The sequence below is a fragment of the Pagrus pagrus genome (assembly GCF_965226575.1).
Source record: "Pagrus pagrus genome assembly, chromosome: 7".
NCBI classification, from domain to species: Eukaryota; Metazoa; Chordata; class Actinopteri; order Spariformes; family Sparidae; genus Pagrus; species Pagrus pagrus.
In genome coordinates, this window is record NC_140191.1 from 6827035 (window position 1) to 6853416 (window position 26382).

At 41.2% G+C, this 26382-nt stretch overlaps 1 protein-coding gene across 1 annotated transcript in view; it reads right to left on the minus strand.

Moving 5' to 3' along the window:
• Nucleotides 1-404: 404 nt before the first annotated feature.
• Nucleotides 405-26382, minus strand: part of gabbr1a (gamma-aminobutyric acid (GABA) B receptor, 1a) — an 88037-nt gene continuing 62059 nt past the window's right edge. Inside the window, exons 16-24 of the mRNA XM_084356686.1 lie at nucleotides 20824-20974; nucleotides 16808-16940; nucleotides 13165-13281; nucleotides 11613-11723; nucleotides 9722-9815; nucleotides 8356-8483; nucleotides 6114-6242; nucleotides 5187-5330; nucleotides 405-2563 (exon numbers count right to left, since the gene is read on the minus strand). Coding sequence (XP_084212812.1) covers nucleotides 2285-2563; nucleotides 5187-5330; nucleotides 6114-6242; nucleotides 8356-8483; nucleotides 9722-9815; nucleotides 11613-11723; nucleotides 13165-13281; nucleotides 16808-16940; nucleotides 20824-20974 — 1286 coding nt within the window. The 3' untranslated portion in view covers nucleotides 405-2284. The remainder of the gene's footprint in view (nucleotides 2564-5186; nucleotides 5331-6113; nucleotides 6243-8355; nucleotides 8484-9721; nucleotides 9816-11612; nucleotides 11724-13164; nucleotides 13282-16807; nucleotides 16941-20823; nucleotides 20975-26382) is intronic.

Genomic DNA, 26382 nt, shown 5'->3' on the forward strand with positions numbered 1-26382 from the left:
AGCTGTTGCTAGCTTGGAGGTTGTAGTTTCACGTAGCAATAGGGATTTTGAAACACTGTAGGGCTACACACAGATAGCACAGGCTAGCTAGCATCTAGCTGCATGGCAAGGGGCGTAACTCAACGCACATCAATATCCTTGAGCAATCCTTCCTTTCATGATACATGAATATGTGGAAGCAAATAACTCTGCCATCAGTTTCATGGGATGAAAGTGAGAAATAAGTTTTCTGGAAATCCATATAATAGTTTTTCTGTAATCCTGCTGACAAACCAACCAACAAACAAACAGGTGAAAACACAACCTCCTTGGTGGAAGTAATAAGATGTAATGTGACCCGAGCAGGTATTTGCACCTGTATGCCTGCTGATGCGAAAGTTTCACTGAAACACAAAAATACCCGATGAAAAAACAATTATTTTATTTACGGTACCCATATATCTGCATACACATACTCTGAAATATATTAACATTTAAGATCTTAGATATAGTGAATACAAATATCCCCAAATCCATGTATATTGTCATATATGTGCAAGATAATAGAACATTTCCTAAATTATTTTCTGCATTCATATGTTACACTATCTGATCCAGGTACTGTACAGTTAATAAATATGGCCTATTTCATTCATTTATATCCTTCTCCGTACCCTGAGCTAAAATGTATTAGAATAAACAGCAACATAAAGTGGGATAACCATAGTTTGTTCAGTTTAAAGTGCACACTGAAATATATATATATATATTTAGAAATATTTGACAAAGTATTGTTTTACCTGTTGATAAAGTTGTTCAGGTATCATTGCTTATAAAATCTGGAAATAGCTCATGAATGAAATAGTACATCCAGATTAACTGCTGCTGAGTAAATACAGTATGTCACTTTAAATTACGTATATCCCTCTTTGAGTCATTTACAACTTATCCAAAGGCAAAAATGGGAAATAAAATTACAAAAAAGAGCATCCATCCAGATTGTCTGTTATGGGAAAACATAAAAAAAAAACATCCTTTAAAATAAAATAAAAAAGGCCTACGAGAATGACATGTAACATATTCACATGTATAAAATCTTGAGGAAAAAACTGTGCTTTCTTTGATCGTCCACAGAAATAGCCATCCTAGAAGCCCCGCATCTCACCGCACCGCTGCTGTAGAAATATAAATTTGATTTCATTTTTTCCAGGAGGCAGAAAGTTAAATCTATTCTTCTGGCAAGTTTTGGATTCAAACATCCCGAACTGTTTCTACAAAATGTGAGAATCAGCCGCAGACTTTTTGTCGGCTTTCTCTGCGAAATACTTCAGATGCAGGATGAGGGATTCATTTGATGGCTACAACTGTACTATACTGCTAGATAGATACAACACAAATCTCAAAAAATACATTGTAAAACATTTCAAATGGCAAAACTATCAAAATCGTCCTCATACACCAGCAAGCTTCGATCATTTTCTCCTTTAAAATGGGTCTAATATTCATACATCAGCAAAGGACTGGACTTTTAAGATGCAGTGTTGTACTTAAATACATAGTCCTGACGACAGACATCCAAACATGCCAAACTCCTCGGTCCTTCTACATTATGGCTATTTAATAATGCACATGATCACTTTTGAGTGAAGCCAGTCTTTCACTCAGTCGAGCTCAGCTGCTCCTCGGAGGAAACAACGGAAGAAACTGTACATTGCTCTGTCCCTTTTGTAAAACTTCAGTTTTCACGACTCTCCTGAAAAGTAAACAAATAACTGAACAACAACAACTCCATGACAAAACAGATCAGATATTACAGAACAATATAAACCACTACTGTAAGTGCTAGTCAACAAACCGGAGAGACGAAAGGTGGAGACGATATAGCAAAGACACAAACACAAACATTTCCTTTTTGAGACCCTCGAGTGTCTCCACAACAGAACGAGATAACGAATGAGGGAGAGGAAACGACTAAGAGATCTAGCGACCTTAGAGAAGATCTCGAGTGCTGCTCGTCTGAGATGTGCTTGTCGCCGCGTCGTTGCTGGGTTGAACACAGTGAGATCAAAACTGTGAGGACGGGTGTTACCTGCGTGACTCTCCCCGGAGCTGCCAAGTGTAAAACACTCCTGTCTGTGTACTTGTTTGTGCTTTCACGCCGTATTTTTTTTTAAAACAGTGTCACAACACCGCTGTGCTCGTCGCCGATACAAGTGAAAGTCACAGTGTCTCGTTGTGTTTTGTGTCCCCCGTGTGCACCGTGCGACTGCCCCCTCCCTTTCCCCCTCCCCCCTCCGTGCCTCGCCTATTTGTACAGCAGTGGGATCTGGCTGTTGTGACAGTGGTTGCGGCTCATCTTGCTGTCGGCAGGGTAGAGGTTGGAGGAGTTGGAGAAGGACGGCGGGAGGGAGTGATTGTCCGTGGTGGGGTAGCCAGGTGGGGGAAGCAGAGACTTGGGATCCGGCTGTGATGACGGCGGTGGGGCGTTGTGGTTCTGGTTCTGGCCTGAGGAGGGCCGGCGGCGGTTGCGTAGAGCCTGTCGCTCAGCCAACTGGTTGCGGAGCGCCGACACCCTCTCTTCTTTCTGCAGACACAACGAGAGGAGAAGTTATTGTATAGCTGTCATGTCTAAATTAAAACAATGTCAGTGCAACACTCAATGTTATCCCCCTTTTACTTATTAGCAGTTATTAACAGCAGAAATTGACAATTAGACAGTTGTCAATTAGTCATTCGGGAGAAAATTAACTGGCAACTGTTTTGATTGTCAGCTATCTGGATGAGAAGAGTTTCTGCTATTTCCTGGCAAATATCACAGTGAATGAAATATATTTGGGATTTGGACTGTTGGTCAGCGATACAAGACATTTGAAGACGTCGCTTAAAGGTTGCATATTGTGGAATGGGAGATTTCTGAAGGTCTCGGTGCTGTATAAATACTGTGAAACTATCAAAATGGTCAAAGCACTGAGAAATGCACACAGCCTGTATTCAGAAACTCTTCCTTGAACAAGCTGTCAGGACGTATTGTAATGTTGTGATGTCATACAGTCACTGCCCTCAGCCGTGCTGTGCTGGCTCAGGCATATATGAGCTGACCAATAAAATCAGAATGGGCTTATTGAGTGGGGGGGGTCGTTAAAGAGACAGGCACTAAAACAAAGCGTGAATAGAGGTGCTGCAGCAATGGGCAGTATGAGAGAAATAATGTGTGTTTTGAACATTAAAGGATATTAACATTGACTAGTATACACCCAAAATTAAAGTATGAACCTGAAAATGAGCATTATATGGGACTCTGCGATACTATGATTAACACTTTTCACAATTATTTGACATTTTGTAGACTAACTAATCATAGAAAGCGTAATTGATAATGAAAATAATTGTCCTAATAAGAAGAATATAGGACACATCAATGTTTTTTCACACACTGTATTGTAGTTGTAAGCTGATATAAGTGTTTATTGTGTATTTGTCTACAACTGTTACTCCTCCTGTGAGGCTGGTGTATAAATAGATAACAGGTATAAAAACTCTTTCATCTCTTTATCAGTGAAACTCCGGGACAGAAGGAGGGTGTGAAATGTACTGCATTAATGTCTGCACCTGTCTGTTAATACATCATAATGTATGTGTGTACAGACAGTGTTGCGTGTCCTTGAATTAGAGCTGCAATCATTAGTCTTTAATCGATCAGTCGATCAAAAGAAAATTAGTTTTTAACTTTTTTGATTAGTTAAAGTTAGATCAAATAATTGTTTGTTGCAGCCCTTACTTAAATGTGGCCTACTTATCTGTTGTATGTCTCTTGTCGGTTATTTACTGTATATATTTAGCAGCCTTGATGCCCAAGACACATTTTCCTCGGCACAAATAAAGTAATCTTGAATCTTGATAATTAATGACAACATAGTACGACAACAATAGCTGCTCTAATATAAAGGGTCTTGATAGGAGAAGCTATAATAAAATACTGTTTATTCATAAACACGAAGCTACATCTCTGTATCTGCTTATCCGTTATAGTGTGTGCCCTTTATCAAATGTTTATCTTGTGCTTAGAAATGATAATGCGTGTTGAAGCATAGTGTTACCAAACTTATATAATAATGTGTGTTCCAACTTCACAGTGTCTAAAAAGTTTTTAAAAAATCATGACCAGTAACTCTGTTTTCACACTGAAATAATCTGTTTGAGTCTGAAGTTTTCCTGCCTCTGCAACCCCTCACTCCACTCTGCTTTCACACCGCTGTTTCAATGTTTGAGTGGAAACTCGAGCACAACTGAGGCAGAACTATCCTAACAAGCTGCAAAGAAGTAAAAAGAGAGAGAAAAAAAAAAAAAGCAAGCGTCCCTCTTCCTCTTCCCTCCTAGGAAGAAAACATCGCATGGCATCCCTTTCATACGCGACCAATCTGGTAATGAGTAGATGCCAGTCTGTAAACGATGGCACATCCACTGACTTCCTGCCGAGGATAACAGCTGCATGAAGTCATTCACCGATTTAGAGCAGAAGGATCTTCTTTAGCACAAATAAGCATGGGCGAAAGAAACCCCCCCCCCGATCAACAGCTAATGAATCAATGCCCAGAACGGCTGCAGCTCCGGTCGCCTTTATGTTTAGATTAGCCAGCGGGAGAACAATAAACTCTTCTAATATTTTAAAGTGTATTAACTTTGCACGTACCTCACATAAGTTACGTAATACATCAAGCTAATCTTGCACGGAAAATACAATATTCTGATCCCTTTTTTCCCTTTTCTTTCTATTGACTTTATGATATGATGAATGATGAATAAAAGAGGGATGCGTCATGACCCTTTTCCATATCTGTCAGTGTGAAATGAGGTTAAAATATCAAAGGAAACCTGCGGGATAACATTCAATTAATAAAGGAATAATTGCAATGTTGTGTGTTATTTTTATCCTCTATTTTCTCACATTATGCGGCATTAACTGTTGCGAAGTATATACAATTGAATCGCACTCAGAAAAGCAGCACGACGCACGTTCATTAAATAATAAATGCATAAAATTACATTAATATGTACATGAAGATATGTATTATACAACTCTGCCTCCGGGAAGAACTAAAATGTTAACTAATACAGAAGTGTACATCATGTGTATTTAAATGTGCATGTTTAGTAAAGATACTAATGTGTCTGTGTGTGTTTAATGTAACGTATGTAATGTTTTTCACCTCCTGGATGATCTTTTGCAGCTCCCTGTTCTCCCTCTCCAGCTGCCTGGATTTCTCCTCGTCGTTGTTGTTGGTGGACGAGCCGGTCTTCAGAGTGTCCTGCTGCTCCGACTGCCACTCGCCGCGGGTGATCAGGCGCCGCATCTGGACCAGAAAGTCAATAAAGAATAAAATCAGGCCTGAGAGTGCAGCGTGCCGCATGAATAATGCATCTATTGAGAACATATTTTTAATATTTGCAGCCCTGTAAGCCAAATCTCTCACACTTGTCTGGAGGCTTAAAAATGATCACTGCATGGAGTCATTTTTAAGGGGCTGATTCTTTCATTTCTTTTCTTATTCCAGTGACATCTTAGTGCTCACTGCTGTGCCGTTTCTGCAGTGTGCTCCCAGAAATAGCCAGACAATCAAACAATGGTGACAATATTGTGATGTTTCCTGTCTGAGTTTCAGTTGATGAAGTTAGAGCTTCTGTAGGTGGCACTCTTTCCTCTGTCTGCAGCAGGGCTCGTGTGCACTACCCAGCTCTGTTTAGTCCAAACAAATTATAATAGCTGCTGCCAGACATGTAAATGTCTCCCTTTATTTGTGCCAGAGGATTTTTTTGCTCTAACACCAACTGTTTACAGCAGCTACACATCTAAAAGCTCATTATATTAAAGCAACTTTCTGTATGGAAACTTCAAAGATTGTTACCGTGAGGGACGGCTTTGCAAACTTATCAAAGATGTGATCATTTAGGTAGCCACTCCAAACATCAAAGCTTATTTTTTAAAATGCAGACTGAACAATATGCCTTTCAGTTTTCATGCGCCACACAGTACAAGCTGGACTGTCTTCTTAAAGGCACAGAGACCGGCACGTTTGACCTTAACTGCGTTACAAGTGAACTTTTCAGTGTGTGCGGTGTGTAACGAGTCAGAGCACCTTGGGTACAAATAGCACCACCAGGGTGATGTAGGCAGAGAAGACGATTGCCAGAGAGGCAAAGGCAAAGGAAGCATCCTGCTGCGAAGACAGGATCATAGTCACCGGAGCAGTGATCAGGCACAACACCTGCAGGAAGAGAGAGACCCAAAAAGAGAGAGAAAGAGAGAGGACGGGACATGGGAAGAGGAAAAGTGAGGTTTAAAATAAAGAGAGAGACGGAGGCAGAGGGTGGGGGAGTGGAGGAGGAGAGGAGGTGGAGTGTGAGAGCGAGAGCATGAGAGGGGAGGAAAATCACATCCATAAAAGCATTAGGCATCTGTTTATCATTCCGGGGAGGGCTCCCATGTGAAAACAGCATTAAAAAGTCATGACTGAAGTGGCAACAGCGCGCTGACAATCACCACATTGTCATCTCATCAGGGCCTGCAGCTCCCAGCTTAGCAAAGAGGAAGGAGGTCCCTTTACAGACACCATTAACTATTAACACCATCATAAAACTGAGATGTGTATATCATAACATAAAATAATCACATTAGACTTGTCTCACATTATGGACCCATGTGATGAAATGAGCGTGCAAGCCGCATTTAATGCTCTCATAAATAACCATGAATGATGATCAATGATAAATCCTCTCCGTGACGGAGGAGGCGAGATCAATCCATTTACTAATTACATATCCACAAAGTATAAGCTGATAAATGTTTGGATGCTCATTAAGATGCTTCCTCTTTTATTCATTAGCGGCGATGCAGGCGAGGACAAGAACTTCTGGCAAGATGGCTGTTAAAGACTAAAAGAAGGGAAAAAATGTTCCCTGCTTTCCATCCAAACAGAAAACGTGAAGTGACAGAAGCCACTTTTCACAGACATTTTACATCAATTACAAAGTTACCCCGTGTCAAGAATATCAGGAAATGCCATCGACTATTTGTCTAAAGTGGCTGAAGTGAACATAATGGCAGCTATTTTCATGTAAAGTGCATCCTAGGTGCCTCCGTTTGAGATGATTCACTTGCTATCAACAGTGGCTGACAAATGTTTATGGCTGACGGCAGCGTTTACCACTGTACTTTAGTGCCTAAATGGGTACATTTTACACCCATTCCTGCCACAGGGCAAGGTAACAGCTCCACACAAAGTACTTTGTTTGCTATCTCCACGCACAGATTTCTTCCCATATTTATGCTCAACACTAAAGTACAGAGCACTCACGCAGGTAAGCTTGAGATTGCAGCACAATAAAAGATTGCGATGCACCCTTTCGTATTTTATAGATTTTTATTTAACATTTATTTCACCAGGAAGTCCCAGTGAGAAGTTTTCATTTTATAAAAGAGAGCTGAGATACGACGGTTGGTATCGTTGCACCACAGGCGCCATAAGCATCAAATTTATGACTCGTACAAAACAGCAGCTTCTGTTTGCAGTTTACTGATTTGGACAGAAATGCATCAAGGGATGTGCATTTTAGAGAATGATATCTCGGGACGCACTTGTAGAAAAGCTTGAATATTTTATATAGAAGCCTGTTTCTGTGTCGCGTAACGCTGCAAACGAGCATTATGCCAACATGTGCTTTTCAGTATATTATACTAGATCATCAATTTATGATGTGCGGCACATCCCAAAGAGAAATGTAAGAGGTAAGGACATAATTCATATTCTGTTGCACCCACAATGGACTTTTGTTGCATGGTTTTTTAATGATTGACGCAAAATAGTTAATCTACAAATAATATCATTATCACACAGGAAGTATTTCAATGTGATCTTCTGTCACGCTTTGCCAGTTTTCAACTCAAATAAAGAAAATACACCACAGAGGTATTAAGGGAGCTTCAAGTTATGACTAAAAACTCCATTAACTTTTATAAAATGCAAAGAGTATCCCCTTGAGAATGCAGCTTTATGCCGTTGCAGCTGAAATGTCTTGACACGCTGGTCAGCTGCCTGGTTTGCTCTGAAATGAGCAGAAAAGTGGCTTCTGGAAGCCAGAAATCTCCACACCAGGCAAATTAATCACTGAGGCACTGGCACTGATTAACCCTCCAACAGATATACTACACCCATTTTGTGCTATGGAGCAATAAAAAAATCGTTCTTATTGCCACTTGAATGTTACTCAGCGCGCTATAGTGGTGAAAGGTCTTTGCAGAAAAAGCAAAACGGCAGAAAAGCAGACAGCAGAACCCAGAAGCAGGAGTTCAGGCATGACCGTTTCTTTTTTTGGACTCACAGCAACGTTGTAAATAGCCATCCCCACGGCTCGGTGGTCATTGATCTTTTCTGTGGAGACAGACTTGGTCTCGTAAGCCAGAAATATGCCCAGCAGCAGCAGCAGACCCTTGTAGCCATAGACCACACCTACAGGAAGAGGGAAACAGTTAGAAGAGGCAGGTAAAAAGAGTGAATGGGTGAGTGTACAGCCATGACGATGAATATTATATAATATGTGTGCGTAATGCACACGGTGCAGGAACTCAAGTGATGCAGAGACTGTTTAAAGAGTTGTATGGAAACAATGGACAAGACTTCGTCTCCCAAAACAAAGCCCTGTACGCTAGGGATGATTTTATCTCAAGCCTACGTTACCCTCGGGCAATAGTTAGAGGACAACAAAATCATCTTCACTGCCCGAATCCATTTTGTCTCGTATCGTGAATTTTCACAACAAACAGAATAATAAATGTAATGGACTTTTAATTGGATGACAGGTTAAATAACGCATACGCAAAAATTGACATTAGTCCAAAGAAACATAATCTCTCACAAGTTCAACAAGTGTCACACTAAATCGCCACAGTGCAACTTTAATTTAGCTTTAAACCTATGAAACAAACTTGTCAAATTATGGGATCATGGAAATAGCTTAACATGGCTCCTGCTTGCTGCTGGCGTAGAGAGTAACAGCTCAATATAACCGCAGAGGGAGTGAGCGAGTGTGTGCAGAGGTAGGAAATCAAAAATGCAGATACAATAGATGTTTGAATATGTTGAAAGGGAAACAGAGCCGGGCTGACTGACAGAGAAAAGAGAACATAACCGTGAAAGAGAACGAGAGAGAGCAGGGAAGAAAAAGAGAATCTGTGACTGAGTAAGTTCGACACTTCTTCAGACTGTCCATTGTTTCTTTATACCGCCTGATATTAAAGCACCATCTTTTCTTCTCGGAGAAAGGAAATGCTATGGGGCAATGGCCCAGTTTGTGACCCACATTATTTGAATTTCAGCACCATTATACTTTCATAAGAGCTGCCACGCTAAGAAAGACAGCAGAGAGACGGACAGGAAGGGAGAGAGAGAGAGAGAGGGTCTGCGTGGGCCGACAAAAAGAGAAGCAAAGAGGGAAAAAAGAGAAGAGAGAGAGAAAAGAGGAATCAAACGTCAGGGGGCGGCGGGGGCTGAGGGAGGAGGCTGTGATATGAGACCTGTTTAATTCAGAGTGAGTGGCAGTGACGTGTGTGCGCATGCATATGTGTCTGCATATGTCATATGTGTGTGACAGAAACATTAGAACAGCACAGCAGGGCAAAGAGTGATAAAGAGCCAGATTGAGATATGAGAGAAGAAGAAGAAGAAGAAGAAGAAGAGAGGTCTGATACCGAGCCACGTGTTCATCTTCTCCGAGCTGCAGTGCTCCAACAAGGGCTGAATCAGGACATCCAAATCTTCTTTCGGGGCCTCCTTAGTGAACTTCTACTCACATGGCAGACGGATGAAGAGGAGAGAGAGGAATGGGGGGATGAAGAGATAGAGGGGAAAGGGAGAGAGGAGGGGGAGATAATAAGAAACGATGAGACAGCAGCACATTGGAGAAGGAGGCAAAAAATGCACAGTAAGCAAAAGCCCCAGAGACTGCACGCTTGATCCCCCCGGGTACACAGGCCTTCCTGTAAGTCAGATATAGATGGCTGAATTAAAAAGAGTATCAGATATCCAATAAATATGAAATATGGCTATTTAAAAATTCCATCCAAGGTTTGACTGCAGTTACAGCCAGTGCTGTTCAGATCGGGGCTGGCGATGATGTACGGCTCTTCTTCCAACGGAGATTTAACGTCCTTAATGAGGACGGTTTAGAGTACAGCTTAATGAGTGCGGTCTACATGCAAATCAGTTGCACTGTTTTGTTCCAGCTTTTGATAGTGTTTAAACAGCAGAACAGCATCAAGTATACTACATGCTCATGCACAGGGAAACATTGTAAGTCACTCTGGACGGATGCATCGACCAAAGAAATGGAAGTAATGCAATGATGAGGTAATATTAAAGACACCCTGGGGAGTTTTTGACCACTGGTGGCGCTGTGCAGCAATATTCTGATGAGTATTCATAACTTTCCAATGTTTTATCAGCACAGGATGAGGATACAAATGCATATTGAAAGGCATGACGCATGTTAGTATTAGCATTAACATCGGCGGAGGTAACGTAAATAAACAATGCAATTTTCAGATCCTTATCAATATGTCAACAAAAGACCAGGTGAGGATCATCATCTGTTTCTGCAGTTCCCATCAGCCCTATGGTGCATTTTAGCATCTTTCAGCTAAGTGTTTTGCTTTTCAAGCCCGGTTCACTCTCACCGCTCTAACACTGTCTTTTTTTTTGTTTGCAGTTGTTTTCAGCTGAAAAAAGCTCTAAAAAAACAACTTTACATTACCTGCTCAGCACTACACAGCAGACAGATAATGTTAGCAACTAGCTGTGAACATAGCGGTGCATTTAGCAGCTCTCAGGATGACAGAAATATCTGTTGTTTTGTTGTTCTGGAGGCATGTCTGCGTCAGAAGTCAAACAACACAGGTATGTGTGATCAGTGTGTTTCTCAATGCATCTCCCATAGACTTCAATACAGCCGTTTATTAGTTAATTAGTGACGTAATGACCCTTCCTTCTTTTTTAGGTTCCTTGGTGTTGAGCAGATTATGCACCACGGGTCTAAGGGATCTCCTCTTTTTGGAAACAATTGCACATGAAGGCCGATGAGAGCAGCTCTGTCAGACTCTGCAGTACATAGCTGGTGATTGTATATTCAGAATTGAGCGTGCGAGTCCCTTGCTTCAGCGTTAATATTGAAAATATTGATCAATGCAGGTTTAATGAAGTTAAATATAGAGGAGGAGAGGATCAACTTGTTTATTTAGCTGCTTGATGAATGTTGAATTTTGTTTGCAGAAAATGCCTCTAGGCACCTTTAACAGTGATTGTGGTAGTCACACTACAAGCCAAACACTCACACATAGATAAATATAATTATTCAAGTCATAAATGTCACAGCTACACTGTTACACAGCCGTTCAGCAATGACATGATATTTATTCCTGTCTGAGGCTGTGCTCTTTGAGCGTAAGATGAATCAAAATGAGAGAACATTGCTACAAACGAGGCCCGGTGTCTCATTACTGCGTTATTGACTGATGACAGTGGCTGCACGTTCTGCGCCAATGGGCGATGACACACAAATTATCTCATCTGTCTTTCGTACTCTACCTCAACCGTAATGTGCAGAGGATCCACAATCTGCCAGATCATGAGTGACAGGAAGTCGATAGCCAGCAGCACTCCAACTGTTGCGTAGAGTTTCCATGGCTCCAAGTGTTGCTGTGTGAGTTGAGCAAAGACACACACACACACACACAGACACACACAATAGTCATCAGTATCCAAGGGCATCACGAGCCAGTCCACAAACAAAGACAAACAACCAGGACGAATAATACGACAGGCGTCCTTGTGATTTCTGCATGACTGGGCGCGAATTGTCTTTCTGAATGTGTGTCTCCGAGTGTGTGTGCGCGCGCGCGTGTGTCCGTCTCCAAGTGTATTTTAGGAGCAGTGGGAGTTTGCTTGTGTGTGTGTGTGTGTGCATGTGTGTGTCTGCAGGCGACTCACAGAGAGCTGCTATATTTGTGCTGCCACCTGAAATCATCGTTTACACACACCGAGATGACACTGGCTTTGTGTGGACGGCTTCCGAAGCGGCTGATGTCAACTTTATTGTTCTTAACTTGAGCCATAATGGAAGTAATGCAGCCGTAACCGAAAAACAAGCAACCAAAATGAGCTCTCCCACTGCGCTCCCCCTCGCTCTCTTTTTCAACACATTTCTTTTTCTTTCTTTTTTTTTTTATTCGACCACGCTTACTCCCAGCACCTCCGACGTAGTAGTGGCCATTCAAGCGTGGAATAACTAAAACTGAAAAATATAATAAAGAAGAAAACGCATTACACAGTCCTGAGCGCCTCTTCACTTGAGTTGCATGAAATAAATGATTTGAAAAGCGCCTCATTCTCCCCTCGATTTGTGAAAGTTTCTTTAAATACTCACGCACAGCTCTCTGGCAAAATGCCCTTCTGTGGACATGAAGAGAGTTGAAAGTCATCCTGATTCGTTGTGCTTTGGCTCAAATAATAAAGCCCCCGAAGGTTGGATTTCTGCATAGAACTTTAATACTCATCCATATTCATAAATATTCCATAAATGGCTTAATCTCTTATTCTTCTGATTAGGTCTTAGAAATTCCCACTACACATGGCAGACTGGCAGTATCTAGCTGGCTCCAGGATACACTATCTTCAAGGGTAAGCACACACACCCTCACATATAAACACACACACACATGCCCATGCTCACACACACACACACACACACACACACACGTATGCAAATAAAGCTGATGACGGGAGAATCGGGGGGCCCGGTCCAAGACCTGCGTCTGCATGTTTCTGCGCATTGATGTTGTGTAGGTGCATGTGCTATGTGTGTGCATGTGTAAAGTACAGTATCTGTGTCAGTGTGTGTCCAATACCCTTAACGCCACCGCCGCAGTGAATGATGCCGAGCTGGCCTCTTAGAAGCTTATGTTACTAGGAAGCCTGCAAAGTTTTTTAACTGAACTTTTTTATCAGCCAGCGCCACACATGCTGCGTGGCCTGGCCCCCCTCTCCCATCTTTTCTCTGCTCTCCCGAGACAGCTGAGAGGCTTATCCCTTCCTCGCTCGCTCCCTCCCTCCCTCCCTACCCATCTTCCTTCTTTCCTACCTTCTTCTTCTCCTTCTTTTCGTCCTTCTTCGTGAAGAGGGTGTGGACCCACCAGATCTTGGTGAACATGCTGCCGTACGCCAGGCTGAAGCCGAGGCCGAGGAGCCACAGGCGGAACTGGAGGTGGAGAGGAGAGGAGAGGAGGAGAAAAAAGACAGGGGGTTGTAAAATCTCTATCATTTTTGTGGGTTTCGTGTTCTTATTTCCAGTCAGGCACCCCTTCGGACGGCCTGGGTCCTAATGTTTGTCGGGTGTGAACAGGGTCATATTCCTAACTATGAGCGTGTTGCGGTCGAAAACTGTTCTCTGTGTCTGTGACGACTCTCCGGACTGGAGTTTCTGCAGCTTTGGTTTCGGGAGTGGAGAATTAATTAAAAATATAATTATCCAAAACACTGACGATACCGCGTGCACGATCGCCTTTCTCTCCTGGATGCAGCTGCAATACTCCAGCCCACACGGTGATACAATCAGCACTATTTTATAAACAACTAAACCTGTTTGCAACAAAGCACAAGCGGCTCTGACAAAGCAACAAGCAAAACACGTAGCTCCGTGTTGTTTTAATATAATTGTTAATAAATTGTGTCCTGGTGTGAGCTGGAATACTGATTTTATTTGCTGCACTAAAAAAATAATCATGTAGATATCATCTGTTGAGCTACTTTCTTAGTAAAAAACAATAATAATCATAATTTCACCTGTACTTTTAGTTAAAGCTACACTTTAAGTAGATCAATCCAGCATTTAAGAAATACTGATGACATCGGTTGTTGTGTTTTCCATTATATTAGTAGTAAGAAAACTTCTTTGTCTCACCGCTGCTGTACTGCTGCATTAAAAAACATTTTACACTCATACTAAATGTGTATTTGCATCTTTACTACGAGGAGCTCTGTGCTTCACCGCTTTCCCACTTGATGTTTTATTGAAATGCTTTTTAAAGAAAATATTTACTGTGAATAAAAATATAGATATGATGATATTCTTTTCTTCTCTAAAAGAACATGTAGAGGAGCTGGGAGTGCTTGTTTCATAATGTCTGCTTATTCCTTTCAGACCACGTATACCCCCGCCAAAAAAACACCAATCAGTTAGGGCAGTCTGTGAGGAGCCTGCAAGATTAAAGGAAAAAAGTCTGCAAAACACCCGCAGATCCTTAAGCTCATTGCTGTGAGTGCACAACTGAAGGTGACTCATGAAAATATCAACATTTTATCAACACCTCTCTTTTCTCATCTGGACTGTGGCGGATGGACGTTTAGAGTTGAAAGATTTCTTCTGTAAGAAAATCACCTTGAAACTTTAAAAGTGAGTCGGACAGAAATACATTTTTGAAGTTTACCCGGTGGAAATTCAACCTGTGACTTTATCAGACTACAACAAACACAGAAAAACTACATGTATATGCTGATTTCTTCTATTAAGCCGGAAAAATAGAAATTAGTGCGCATTGTCTCACTCAGTCAGATAGACAGATAGATAGATAGACAGATAGATAGATAGATAGATAGATAGTAGAAGGTCAGCGGCAGAGTACAGTAGAGAGGCAGAACAAAGAATGAGAGAGAATAAAACTGGACAGAAGCGACAGAAATGGAAATCTCCCTCTCGCCTCCGCAACAAAAAGGCTCAACATGGGTGACAGAGGAGCACTCCCACTCCTCATTAGTGCTGGTATCCTATCGTCTGTGCTATTCTGGCATCCAGCAAATCACGTCAGTACCACTGAGCACCAAAACACATTCAAATGCTTAATGAATTATGTCTGTGTTTAAACTTTTATCCTATTCCATCCACCAAGAATGTGTGATCAAACTCCTGAAATGATAAGTCCATAAGTCCAGTTTAAGTCCAGTAATACTGTTAATCAAACACAAAAAGTCAATGTTGCTAAGAGCAAATGCAGTAGGTGTACTTTCATGAACCGTTGACATAAATATCTAAGTTTTAACCTTCACTGACCTGCAGGTGGACCGCTCATTACACATCCATACCGTGCAGCCCAACATTGTTTAACCTTATTTTTATATTCTAGTTGAGATGCCAAGTTATCAAATATGTCAGGCTGAATTTTGGGCTAATGTGTATAAAATGATGCACAAGACTTGGATAATATTTCAATTTCATGGAACGGTGCCACCATAAAAAAAATGTTACACGCATTTCACTCAGTGTAAACCTCAAATAGCATTAATCAAAAGCTGGAACAAGATGAAACACAATATGTATAGAATGTGACAATCACAGTCACTGTGGAATAAGTTGATGTTCCCAACCTTTAAAGGAACGGAAGAAAAATGAAATGGAAAAATTCAGTTCATTATTCGTCCCCCATGCTGATGGAAAGTCAGATGAAGTTTCATAGTCAACTAAACATTTCAGGAGCTTCGCAGCAGCATTCAAAACTTCAAAGCTTCAGAACATTTGGGTCAGCCGCGACTAATCGTCATTTCAGTCGGACTTTAAGGGTTATTAACCGGAGGTAACAGGTTTACTGAGGGCCCTGAACGCACAGTAGGTCATTTCTGCCTCTAGGGGTCTCAATTGAAACAATGAAAGCCAAAGATGTAGTTTGATGATGCCGTGTGATGACATCACTGCGGTGAAAACCTGACCTGACTCCAGCAGAACTGTTCACGGAGAAGGTAATGTATTAAAGAAGACATATTATGCTTATTTTTTAAGGTTCATCATTTTATTTTGAGTTACTGCTAGAATAGGTTTACATGCTTTAATGTTCAGAAAACTCATCAGTTATCCCTCTCTGTCTGAAGCGCTCTGTTTTAGCTGCTGTCTCTTTAAGGCCCCCACTCCCTCCTGAATACCCACTCTCCTCTGATTGGTCAGCTCACACACGCCTGACCCAGCACAGCTAACAACAACAGAGCAACTGTGCTAAATCAATTCTTACGTGCACAATTAGCCATTACGTACAAATCATGCAAATGTGTGACTCGGTGACATAGTGTGATGTCACAAAGTCACAGAATAAAAGGCGGGACTACTGATGAGGTGTTTCAGGAGCAGTGTTTTCAGTGGGAGAGAGGAGCTTCTGTTGGTACGGACAAACGAGCGTAATAGGTCTCAAACAAACGAGTGTAATAGGTCTCCTTTAAAGTTTTATTTACGTTATGTTCGCTGACTTCCTTCCTCACCCTTAAATGCATCATCTGTTGTTTCTCCAGATGTTTTAACGGCATGTGCCCAAATCAAACTGCTCCGCTATCTTAAGTAAAAATATAGATTTCTCTGGGTTTGAACATTGTTGAAAACATTTAGGATAATGCACACAGCTCAACTAAATATAACACAGGTCGTTTTTAGACAGTTTAATGCAGAAATGTTACATATTAGATTTTTCCAACTAATAGTTTTTCATTGAACAAAGGTCTGAATTAGAATTTTATTTTTTAACTACTACTTTCAACGGAGAGAAGAATAAATGTATAAAAAATGTCAAAAGAAAAAAAAAGGAATTGAATTTCTGCTGTAGTTTGTATTATATCGAGGAACAAGCCTTTGGCTTTTTGTTTTAGCATCAAATCAGTGAGACCAAATATTCGCAGCCCAACTCATCCTGCCCTCTGGCTCCTCTCTGCCTCTGCCTCTCCCCTGTGTGTCTGTCTCTTTCTCCTCTTACCTGGCAGACGACGGGGAACTGCGATCTGTGGACGTGATGGCCATCAATCCCCAGTGGGAACACTGCAGCCAGAGCCATCATGCAGCCCACCGCTGTCATGTTGTTCAGGTACGGTTGAGAGTTCTGGATGTAGCTGCAACGGTGACAGAACCACAGAGGGACACACAGGGAGACAATAAACAAACACGTTTAGAAAAACACTGGTAATTACTTATTTATACTTAAAAGGTACAATTTGTGAATTTGCAGGTAAAGGGGCGTTAATTGTGTTGGTGGTCCTGCTGTTAGCTGTTAGAAATGCCATCAATTGTTGTTAATTGCTCTCCCATTGTTTTTTAATTGAAATGTTATCATCTTTATGTCCTACTTCAGACAGGCTGGCCTGTTTTTAATTACTCTGAAATGCTGAACATTGCTCTGGCTATTCCAGTTTAAATGTATAGTTTTTACCATAAACCTAACAAATGAGAAAAGGGACATTTACGTGCAGCAGAAGTGGCAAAAAAACAGTTGGAATTCAATTCAGTGCAAGAGGAGCCGTTGCTTTATTTTGCGAGCTTGAGCCCGGCAGCAGGGGAATTTCTTCCTAATTAATTGTGAACTGGCACAGAAACAATGTGCTGATTTCTCTGGATAATCCTCTGATCACATCCCACAACAGTTTTTTTATCATTTTGGGTGACAAAACTAAGAGTCTGCAGCCTTCCTAACGCCTCTGTGGGTCCAAGAAGGAAATGAGCTAAATGCTAACATGCTGTTGTTCGGCAGGTTTGAGTTGTGTCCTGAGTCCAGACTGCACACCAGCTCTAAAGCAGGTTTTTACATGGTCATACTTGTAAAATGAGCACAGTGAGGAAAGGAGTATACTTAAATCAGTATGAAAACTAAATGTTGATTTATGAGTGTGTCATTGATGGATACTCGTCTCCCACAATGCAATGCACAAAGGAAATGGAGGAGCTGCCTATAGCTGGAAAAAGTGAAAGTAAATTATGACGGTGGCACAGCACAGAAAGATCTTGGAAAACAACAAGAAAGTATTAAATCTTAAGAACGGCACACTTATGACAACGATATCCACAATCTAAGATGATTTATACTCTCATATCACAATATCGACATAATCTTGATATATTGCCCAGCTCCATTTTAAATCTAATTTAATTTTTAAATGCATCATAAACGAGAGCCAAGTCTCCTCCACTGTACTCGATTTCAAAACCTGGACGGACAAACTACCTGTATGGCCAGATTCAATTAAAGCTGAGCTGTTCTTGTCAAATGACCGAACCGGTCCTTTAATACACTGGATGTGCTGTGTCATTCAACCATGGCAGCAACAATTCAATGTGGGCGTTCTTAAGCTCCTTATACACTTTTCTCTGCCTACATGTTTCACATCAGATGAAAGTTTTGCATCTTATCACTGCTCTGAAGCGTGGCTGCGCTCATCGTGTACACTGTCCTGTTCGTGCAAGTAAAGACAGGAGCTTAAAGGATAATGAAGCAAAAAGTGATTACCATAAGAAAAATAAGCACGGTGATTTCTACCCGGTCAAGACAAAGTGTTTATGTAAATGCTACATTAGAGATAATCTCAGTGTTAAAATATTCTCAAAAAACTCCAGATTTAAGACTCGTGTGTTTAACATAATCTGCACCGTACCACCCAGCACGGCGGCTTTCCTCTGCTCTGCAGCTCGGGCTCATCCTGCAGCTGTAGGTGCGTCTTTAATTCTTTCATCCCGTTGACCTGCCCTACTGTCGCCCTGAGGCCACACTGCTTATTTACTGTACAGCCTGCATACAAACACACAATCACACGGATACATACACACACGAATACACACTGGCCCCTAGTCCAACCTTGCATACCTCAAAAAAACCTTTAATGCTGTTATATACCATGAATATATGATGATTATTGTGCTGCAGGAGTTATTTTCTAATGGCAAGTGCTGCTTTCTTCCATTATTATGCACCATGCTTGTGGTCGCTTTGAATTATAGTTGATCGAGGCTATTATTAGAGGAAAACCCATCATCTTTTTCTCTTGGATGCGGATATTGTTGAATATTTGAATGAGAGAAGTTGCATGATTTAAAATCACATTTTTATTGTTGATGTTGTAGATCACTGGAAGATATTCTGTGATCCTTTTGCCAATTGTTTCAGCAGTCGTTACAGACATATAATCAGTCCAATATTCACCTTCTGTTAGCTCCATTTTTGGTCTCCACCACCTCCTGAGGGAAACATCTCGATCTTTAGCTGCTGAATGCTCAACTATGTTCACCAGTTAACCAATAACTGTGTCTGTCTTCTGTTTGCTGCTGAGCAGGTCGTGTTCAGTGGGATCTTTTTAGAGCCTTTTCACTGAAAACAGTTGCCTGCTGCAGAGGAAAACGCTGACATGACAGCAGTGAGAGTGAAACAAAACAGTACAGTTGTGGGTCGGACAGCTCAACAACGAGCTGAACCTCTGTGGGCTCCGTAAAGATTCAGGGGTTAATTCTCTATCGCTACGACTGACCCCTCTCACACTGACGCGTTGTTTGGACATTTTCAATTTGAAACGCTGTTATAATAAAAATATTGTTTGTAGCTGTTTTAAAGGGGTGTCAGTGTTTCTAAAGTATTGCTCCTCTAGGACTGTGATTGCGTTTGACTTTTTCTTGTTTTTAAAATGAATCGGTTATGTATTTTTGTCGCCTAACGAGGCAGTTGGTGGCAAACTTGTTTTTGTAAAAACAGCTTACTGAATAAATTTGATTTGATTTGATCTGACTCATAGTGTTTTGGCTGCTGAGAGCAGCCCTCGGTGAAACTGTGTTTGAAATATAATCAAAGCTGGAAGAGGGCCTGACTGCCACACTGGAGCCAGCCAGAGATCCCCAAAGGAACAAACCTCACCCGCTTCTCCCGAAAAACTCACGATAAGCTCGTGGATTTATGGGACTTTAAATCACTTTGACCCCGGTCAGACATAAAAATACTGTTAAAAGACATCAGAGATATGCTGCACCAAGTTCACAGACATGTATTAAGCTTAGAAATCCAAGATCAAAAGGCATTTTTTAGGCAAAGTCTATTTGCATTTGGTCCAGGGCTACGCTTAAGCTGCGACAATGAATCCAGCTGCTAGATTGAGAGAAGCCACACCCAAATCACAAACTTTGTAGTCCCTAAACTCAAGAAGCGGCGGTGCCACTCAGTGTTTACATTAACCTCAAAAGAGGGAGGGATCTCTGTTGAGCATGTGAATATTTTTTTTCCCTCTGTCTCACGTCCTTCACATAATCACATTCACACTCGTGCAACCACAGTGAAAGATCGGCTCTGCTGGAGCAGCTGGAGGTTGTTACGGGAAGTAATTTCCATTCGCCTCTCGGAGCCATTGCAATTCCTCAAACAGGTGACCTTCATGTAACAAAACCATGTCTTTAACCTTTGATGCCCCATTTAATTCATCTGTCAATTCTCATTATTTTCAGGTTTTTAAAAAATCCTTTCAACCATGACCTTCCTCTTTTGGAGGACAACTTTATTTACAAAATTATCCGAGATATCGCTCATTACTGATGCCTCTTGGAAGGACAAACAGGAAGAGTAGAAAAGCGAAAAAACTCACTAAACTAAACTCACTCTAATCAAACAACTTAAAAAACATCACATCTAAATGTTGCAGTATAATAATGAATGCTGGAGCTGCAACTAACTATTTTAATTTTCAGTTAAATTAAATTATTTCTAGATTAATAGATTAAAACTTCAGAAAACCAGGTGCTAAAAATATTCAATTCAATATCATGTAGAACCAAGAAATGTGGCAAATTCTGATATTTGAGAGGTTAAAAATGGACTTAAACGATTAATCGTTTCTAAAAATACTAATTTTCTGATAAACTAACCGATTAATTGACTTATAGTTGCAGCTTTAATGAGTGCACATACAATATTTTAGGTTTATCAATCATAGCCTGGGAATTATTCTCATTCAGCGTGAGCAAACTCACCGGACGTTGCCATTGTAGATGTTGAAGGTGAGACACACGATGCCGAGCAGGATGCCGAGGCCAGCGAAGACGGACACCGCCGCAAACAGCTTTTGAGACAGGAACCTATACTCTTCGATCACCACCGTCCGATCAGCCGGAGGTCCAGCGCCTGAACGGAGAAAATAAGAGAAAGAAATGTGAAAAGGGAAAATGCTTCTGGTGCCGTCTTCTCTCAATCAATCACACATCCCATCTGACGGTTTTGATTGAATGATAACTATTATAAATTCACTTATAACTCATATATGGATGGACACAATAGTATGTCTACCTGAACTGGACAAAACCACAGTAAGACAATAAAATAAGACAAAAAAAACAACAACTTTTGGTTAATCCATCTCACAAAATGTTCTGACTTCCCTTCCCTGCCCCTCCCCAAGCCCACTGGTTCCTACTGAAGCTCACAAATATATAATTTTGAATTGTAGCCTGTTAAAAAAAGGTGAAATTATTTCCAAAAACATCTGGTGACTGCAGCGTTTAGCATTTTTAGAGCGTGTAGTGCCTTTGCTGGGGACTATTTTCTGTGGTGGATTAATACACATTGTTATTTCCAGAAGCAGCACAGTGCATGAGAGATTCACTCGAAAAATAACGACAGTGTGTTTGTTTGTGGTCACGCAGTCCAATAATGTGACTCATTGATATTCATACGTAGTAATATTTGGGTTTGGCTAATTGGCCAATTGAAAGAAAATTAATCTGCAATTATTTTTAATAATCATGTGACTGTTTCAGTCATTTTTCAAGCAAAAATGCACAAAATTTGCTCGTTGAATCTCCTAAAATGTGAGGATTTGCTGCTTTTTCTGGGCTTAAATGATAGTAAATGAAATATCTTTGGGTTTTGGACTGTTGGCCAGACAAAACAAGACATCTGAAGGTGGCTCTTGCAAACTATAAAAAGCATTTTTCATATTTTGTGACATTTTAAAACTAAAATATTAGTCGATTAATGAAAGAAACGCTCTAATGAAGAAACTATTTGTTGGTTTGAGCTCTACTATCTTCCCTTTTTCTGCTCCTCAAACAAGAGTGTTACAATGCCAATCAATACTGGCTGAGAGTACCTGAATGTTTTGCAGCTAAAATTACAGTTACACACATTCACACTGTCCTATCTGCCAGCCAATGAGCAGCTCCACTGGGGCAGTTAGGGGTTAAATGCTTTGCTCAAGGGCAACTCAGCAACAGTCATGTGGGAGGGCCGAGTGTTGCTGTTTCACTTTCCCCCGCCCGGATTTATCCTGCTGGTCCGGAGCTCGAGCCAACAATCTTAAACTAACAAGCGTACTTCATTAAAGCAGTGATTCCCAACCCGGGATTATTTGTACCCCCCGGGGGGGAACTTCTACAGTTGGCAAGGAAAGATCGAAGAGAAGCTCAACTAATTTGTGTGCAAATATCCACTTAGTGAGTCAACTGTAACAACTGAACGCCACATAGCTCACAGCAAGCAGATAAACTAAAGACTTTAATAGCAATGCTAAAAGGTGCTTTATGTAAGAATCCACCTCTAAACAAATAGGGGACAACATATCACCAGAGCAATCACTAACTGCTACAGACGATAGCTACTGTTAGCTCAGTTAGCCGTGCAGCTAGCGGTCTTGACTGGAACCTGGAGCATCGGGGGAGTGTTGGGGACGTTTACATCGCACATGAGAGTTGGACTGCTGGGAGGAGGTTTTCAGGCATGGGGCAGGGAGGAGTTAGCAAGGAATGCTAGTGGGGACCAGCATAACTGGGCTCAGGAGCCTCACAGTGCACAGGGCCGGAGACCAGACCAAACACCGCCTCTGAGACCAACGAGGCCACTTTGACGACAGGCAATACAGTACTCAGCAGCTCAGAGGCTAGCTTGTTAGCATGCGAACTTTAGCAGATATCTCTGAAACACAATTCATTAAATGTTATTTCTTCACTTTCAGTTGATTTTAGTTCATTTCTGACTCTTTTAAACTAATATTCTTACATCGACCATCTTTAAATAGTAAACAGACAGCTAAAAGTATCAGATACAGTTGCAATACTTAGCTTAAAAGTAACAGATAAATGGCTGAAATGTCCAGAGTCTGCCACTCCTGGTTGGAAGTAGAGCAAATGCAAACTTGACAAAACTGAACTGAATATTTGCACTTTAACTGCATGGAAACTCTTTAAACAACCAGTTTAAAAATCAATTCAAATTAACATGTTTAATCGTGACTGGTGGTGTCGATGAAGAGCACTTAAGTTCATCTGACAGAGCTGTGGGGCTACATTAGAGAGAAATGTTGGGAACCACTGAATTAGAGTACCAATTAATGCAATCAAGTAGAACCTCCAGACTCCTCAGGACTTCTCATTGTGATTGAGTCACTGAGCCCTCTGAGACATTACTAGACGCACATCTAATCTGATGCATGTTTGACTGAGTCATAAGAGACTGCTGAATGCAATATCTGCTCATCACAGAGACTTTAGCCTGCAGCTGTCGTACAATATACATCAACGCTTAACACAGAATTACACAAAATTACATTGGATGCTTGAAGTACCAAATAAATTCTCTCTTCATAACCGTGTTGTCTCTCTCTTGTTTTCTCTTTGACTCGTTTAAAGAAAGAAGCGACAAAAAGCCGGAGTCTGTTAAATGTTTCTTTAAAAACATCAATAGCATTAAAGTTAAATTGCTGTCAAGAAATGCCTGTTTGCTAAAGCTGAGCGTCTGACAGACATTCAGCCAAGGTCAAAGAGGTTTGTGAAGCCAGGCCGACCCATTTAGATCATCACTTCATCGATAGACATTCACATCATTCACACAACCCTGTAAAAACTGCTCTGCACCGCCCAACAGTTGAAAATCAAATAGAGTCAAGCTGCCATGATTCTTCTATGGTCGAATAGCTTCGGGAGCCCACACCTTTCCAGTGCCAGACCTTTGTCTCTGATCGTTTCCGTGACATTCCCACGATCCCACATTCACACCCACTTCACACCCTGATTTAAACTTGTCTCTCGAGCTATCTTTTATGACACAACTATTTCTGTCTGTCTTTTCGTGTGAACACTACGAATGTCCTCCAGGTCTGAAAATGAGCACTGTCTTCATATTTAAACGACATCACGTGCGTTCCCCCCGTCTCTGTGACAGACAGCTTCTCATGTCACCACCAGTGTGGCGGTTTGAAACAACTATGAACACTTTTGATTCCAGACAACACAGAACGACTCAGCGAGGAATCAAATGGCTGAGTCAACGGATCCACATACGTACTGTCGTTAAAAGACGTTTCCTGATCATCGACAACACCTTCTCATCACAAGCTACCAACCCTACTTTGTCTCACCCCGTGGTGTTTCATACAGACACATTAAAGGATAAGTTCACACAAAAGTGAAAATTCAGACATCATCTACACAACCTTTTTTTTCTGGAGCTTCACAACATATTAGCATTTTAGCAACCTCCTAAACAACTACAGTAGATGGGGACTTGTTTTAAAATGAAAGCAACAGAAAATGGCTCCAGACAGCTCGTACAACGTAATCCAAGCCTCCAGAAACCATGAGATCTCAAATTGATTGAATTGTGGCTTTAACTTAGCAGCTACAGTGGAGAGTTTGGCTTTAAAAGGGTGTAAATGTGGTCTTTTCAAATCAATTTGGGATCTGAGGGCTTCCGGAGACTTGGATTACACCGGCCGAGCTGTATGGAGTCATTTCTGTTTTGTTTTTAAATTTTTTTTTATGTTTTAAAACAAGTCTTCATCTACTTCAGTTATTTAGGAGAATTGTTTTACGGTGAAGTTCCAGAAATCTTTGCAAGAAATTAGATTTTTCCTTAAAGACAGGCTCTTAACACATATACTTTTACCTTGAGTGCTCTCTCATTCACTCAAATATTCATTGCAAACTAATGTCCATAAATCTTCTCAGAAATCAGAACGATGACACAGAACTTTGCAAAGAATCATCAGATTCGAAAAACTCTGTGCTCCACTCAGATTTCACTAAAATTGCTCACTGCTCGTTTCCAAAAAACACAAACAGAAAAAAAATATCTGCGTTTTATTTCAATTTTAGCTTAAACTGTCGCCTGGCAACCAAAATGACTGAGCGGCAGATACCACATTTTTCCAAGTACAAGTGATTTATTTCAACGTCGGGCATGCCTCGGACTCATGGTGAGAGTGGCACCGGAGCGAAAATTGGAGCGGGATGGAGTGGGAGATGATGCGACAATCAAGCGTTTAAAAAAAAAGCTGCTCTGCACTCCAACCAAAAATCCTCCTGCTCGCTCATGCTCCGCTCACATGAACTACTCTGGTGAGTAGATAATAACTAAAGTCTAAATTTTTTTGGTGAACTTGACTTTTAACGTGGTTAACATGAAACAGCAGTTTGTTAAGGTTCAGGAAAAGGTCACAGATGTATAGTTTCATACGGGATGCAAACACAGGAGTGAAGGTGCTGTACTCTGACCTCCACCCTGGGAATTGATGTTCAGCAAGTTACACAAAAACTCACCAACAAGAACTCGCTATGCACTTGTCACCATGTTTCTGTCTGTTCGCTTAATGCATTGAATGAAAATACTGCTTGAGATGATGCCACAGGTGTCAAGAGTGTTTTTTCATATTGATTATACACAGTAGCGGACACATATACACGGCATACAGGTTTTTTTCTATCAGCGTATGAACTCCACAACCTCCATGGAATATTGATAAAAGGCGCAGAGGGGTAAAATATACGACCATGAACTGTTACCAATGAGTCGTAACTCAGTCTCAGTCGCTATTATAGCGTTATGTGATGGAGTAAGTAAGAATACAACTTTGGTGTTAATTACTGTACGAGTTGTAGCTTCAGGGTTTTTATAAACTACCCAATTATTCATGCTTGTGCAGCTTCCAGCAGAATTCCTCAGCGAGAGTTAAGGTTCAAAGAGGGGCAGATGGACAGGGAGCCTGTTTATACCCTCAACAGCCCCCGACTGTCTGTCTAAATATGGGCCTGCTTGCAGATTTGCGCGTCCATTTGCGCTCCCGAGTACGCATATGCCAACTGTATATATATTGCATATGTGAGGAGCATAGTATACAGTAAACATGAGGGTGAATATGAGTGCAGCGGAGCATTAATGCATGTATACAGTGTGTGTGGAGTTTGTGTAGGAGAGGGATGGAGAGGGACAGAGTGTGTGTGCATGTCAGAGTGGAAGCTGAGCGGGATTGTCAGCATCGCGTGGAGCTGATGTGTCAGATGTCAGAGGGAAGTGTCAGAGTTGTCGCACCCTCGAGGGTCGCAGGGTGTCAAGACGCCCATCATGCTCTGTTTAGATGCTTGTCACCCGCGTCACACAACCGATGTGTATCTGGTGTCATCTGGCTGAGGGATGACGATGTAAGAAGGATTCTGCAGCACTCGCAGAGCTCAAGTGAAGACTTTTCAAGACCTTTTTATAACCACATGGAGTGAAATATCATTATGTTTGTATGAAAATATGAAATTATGACGGAAAACCAG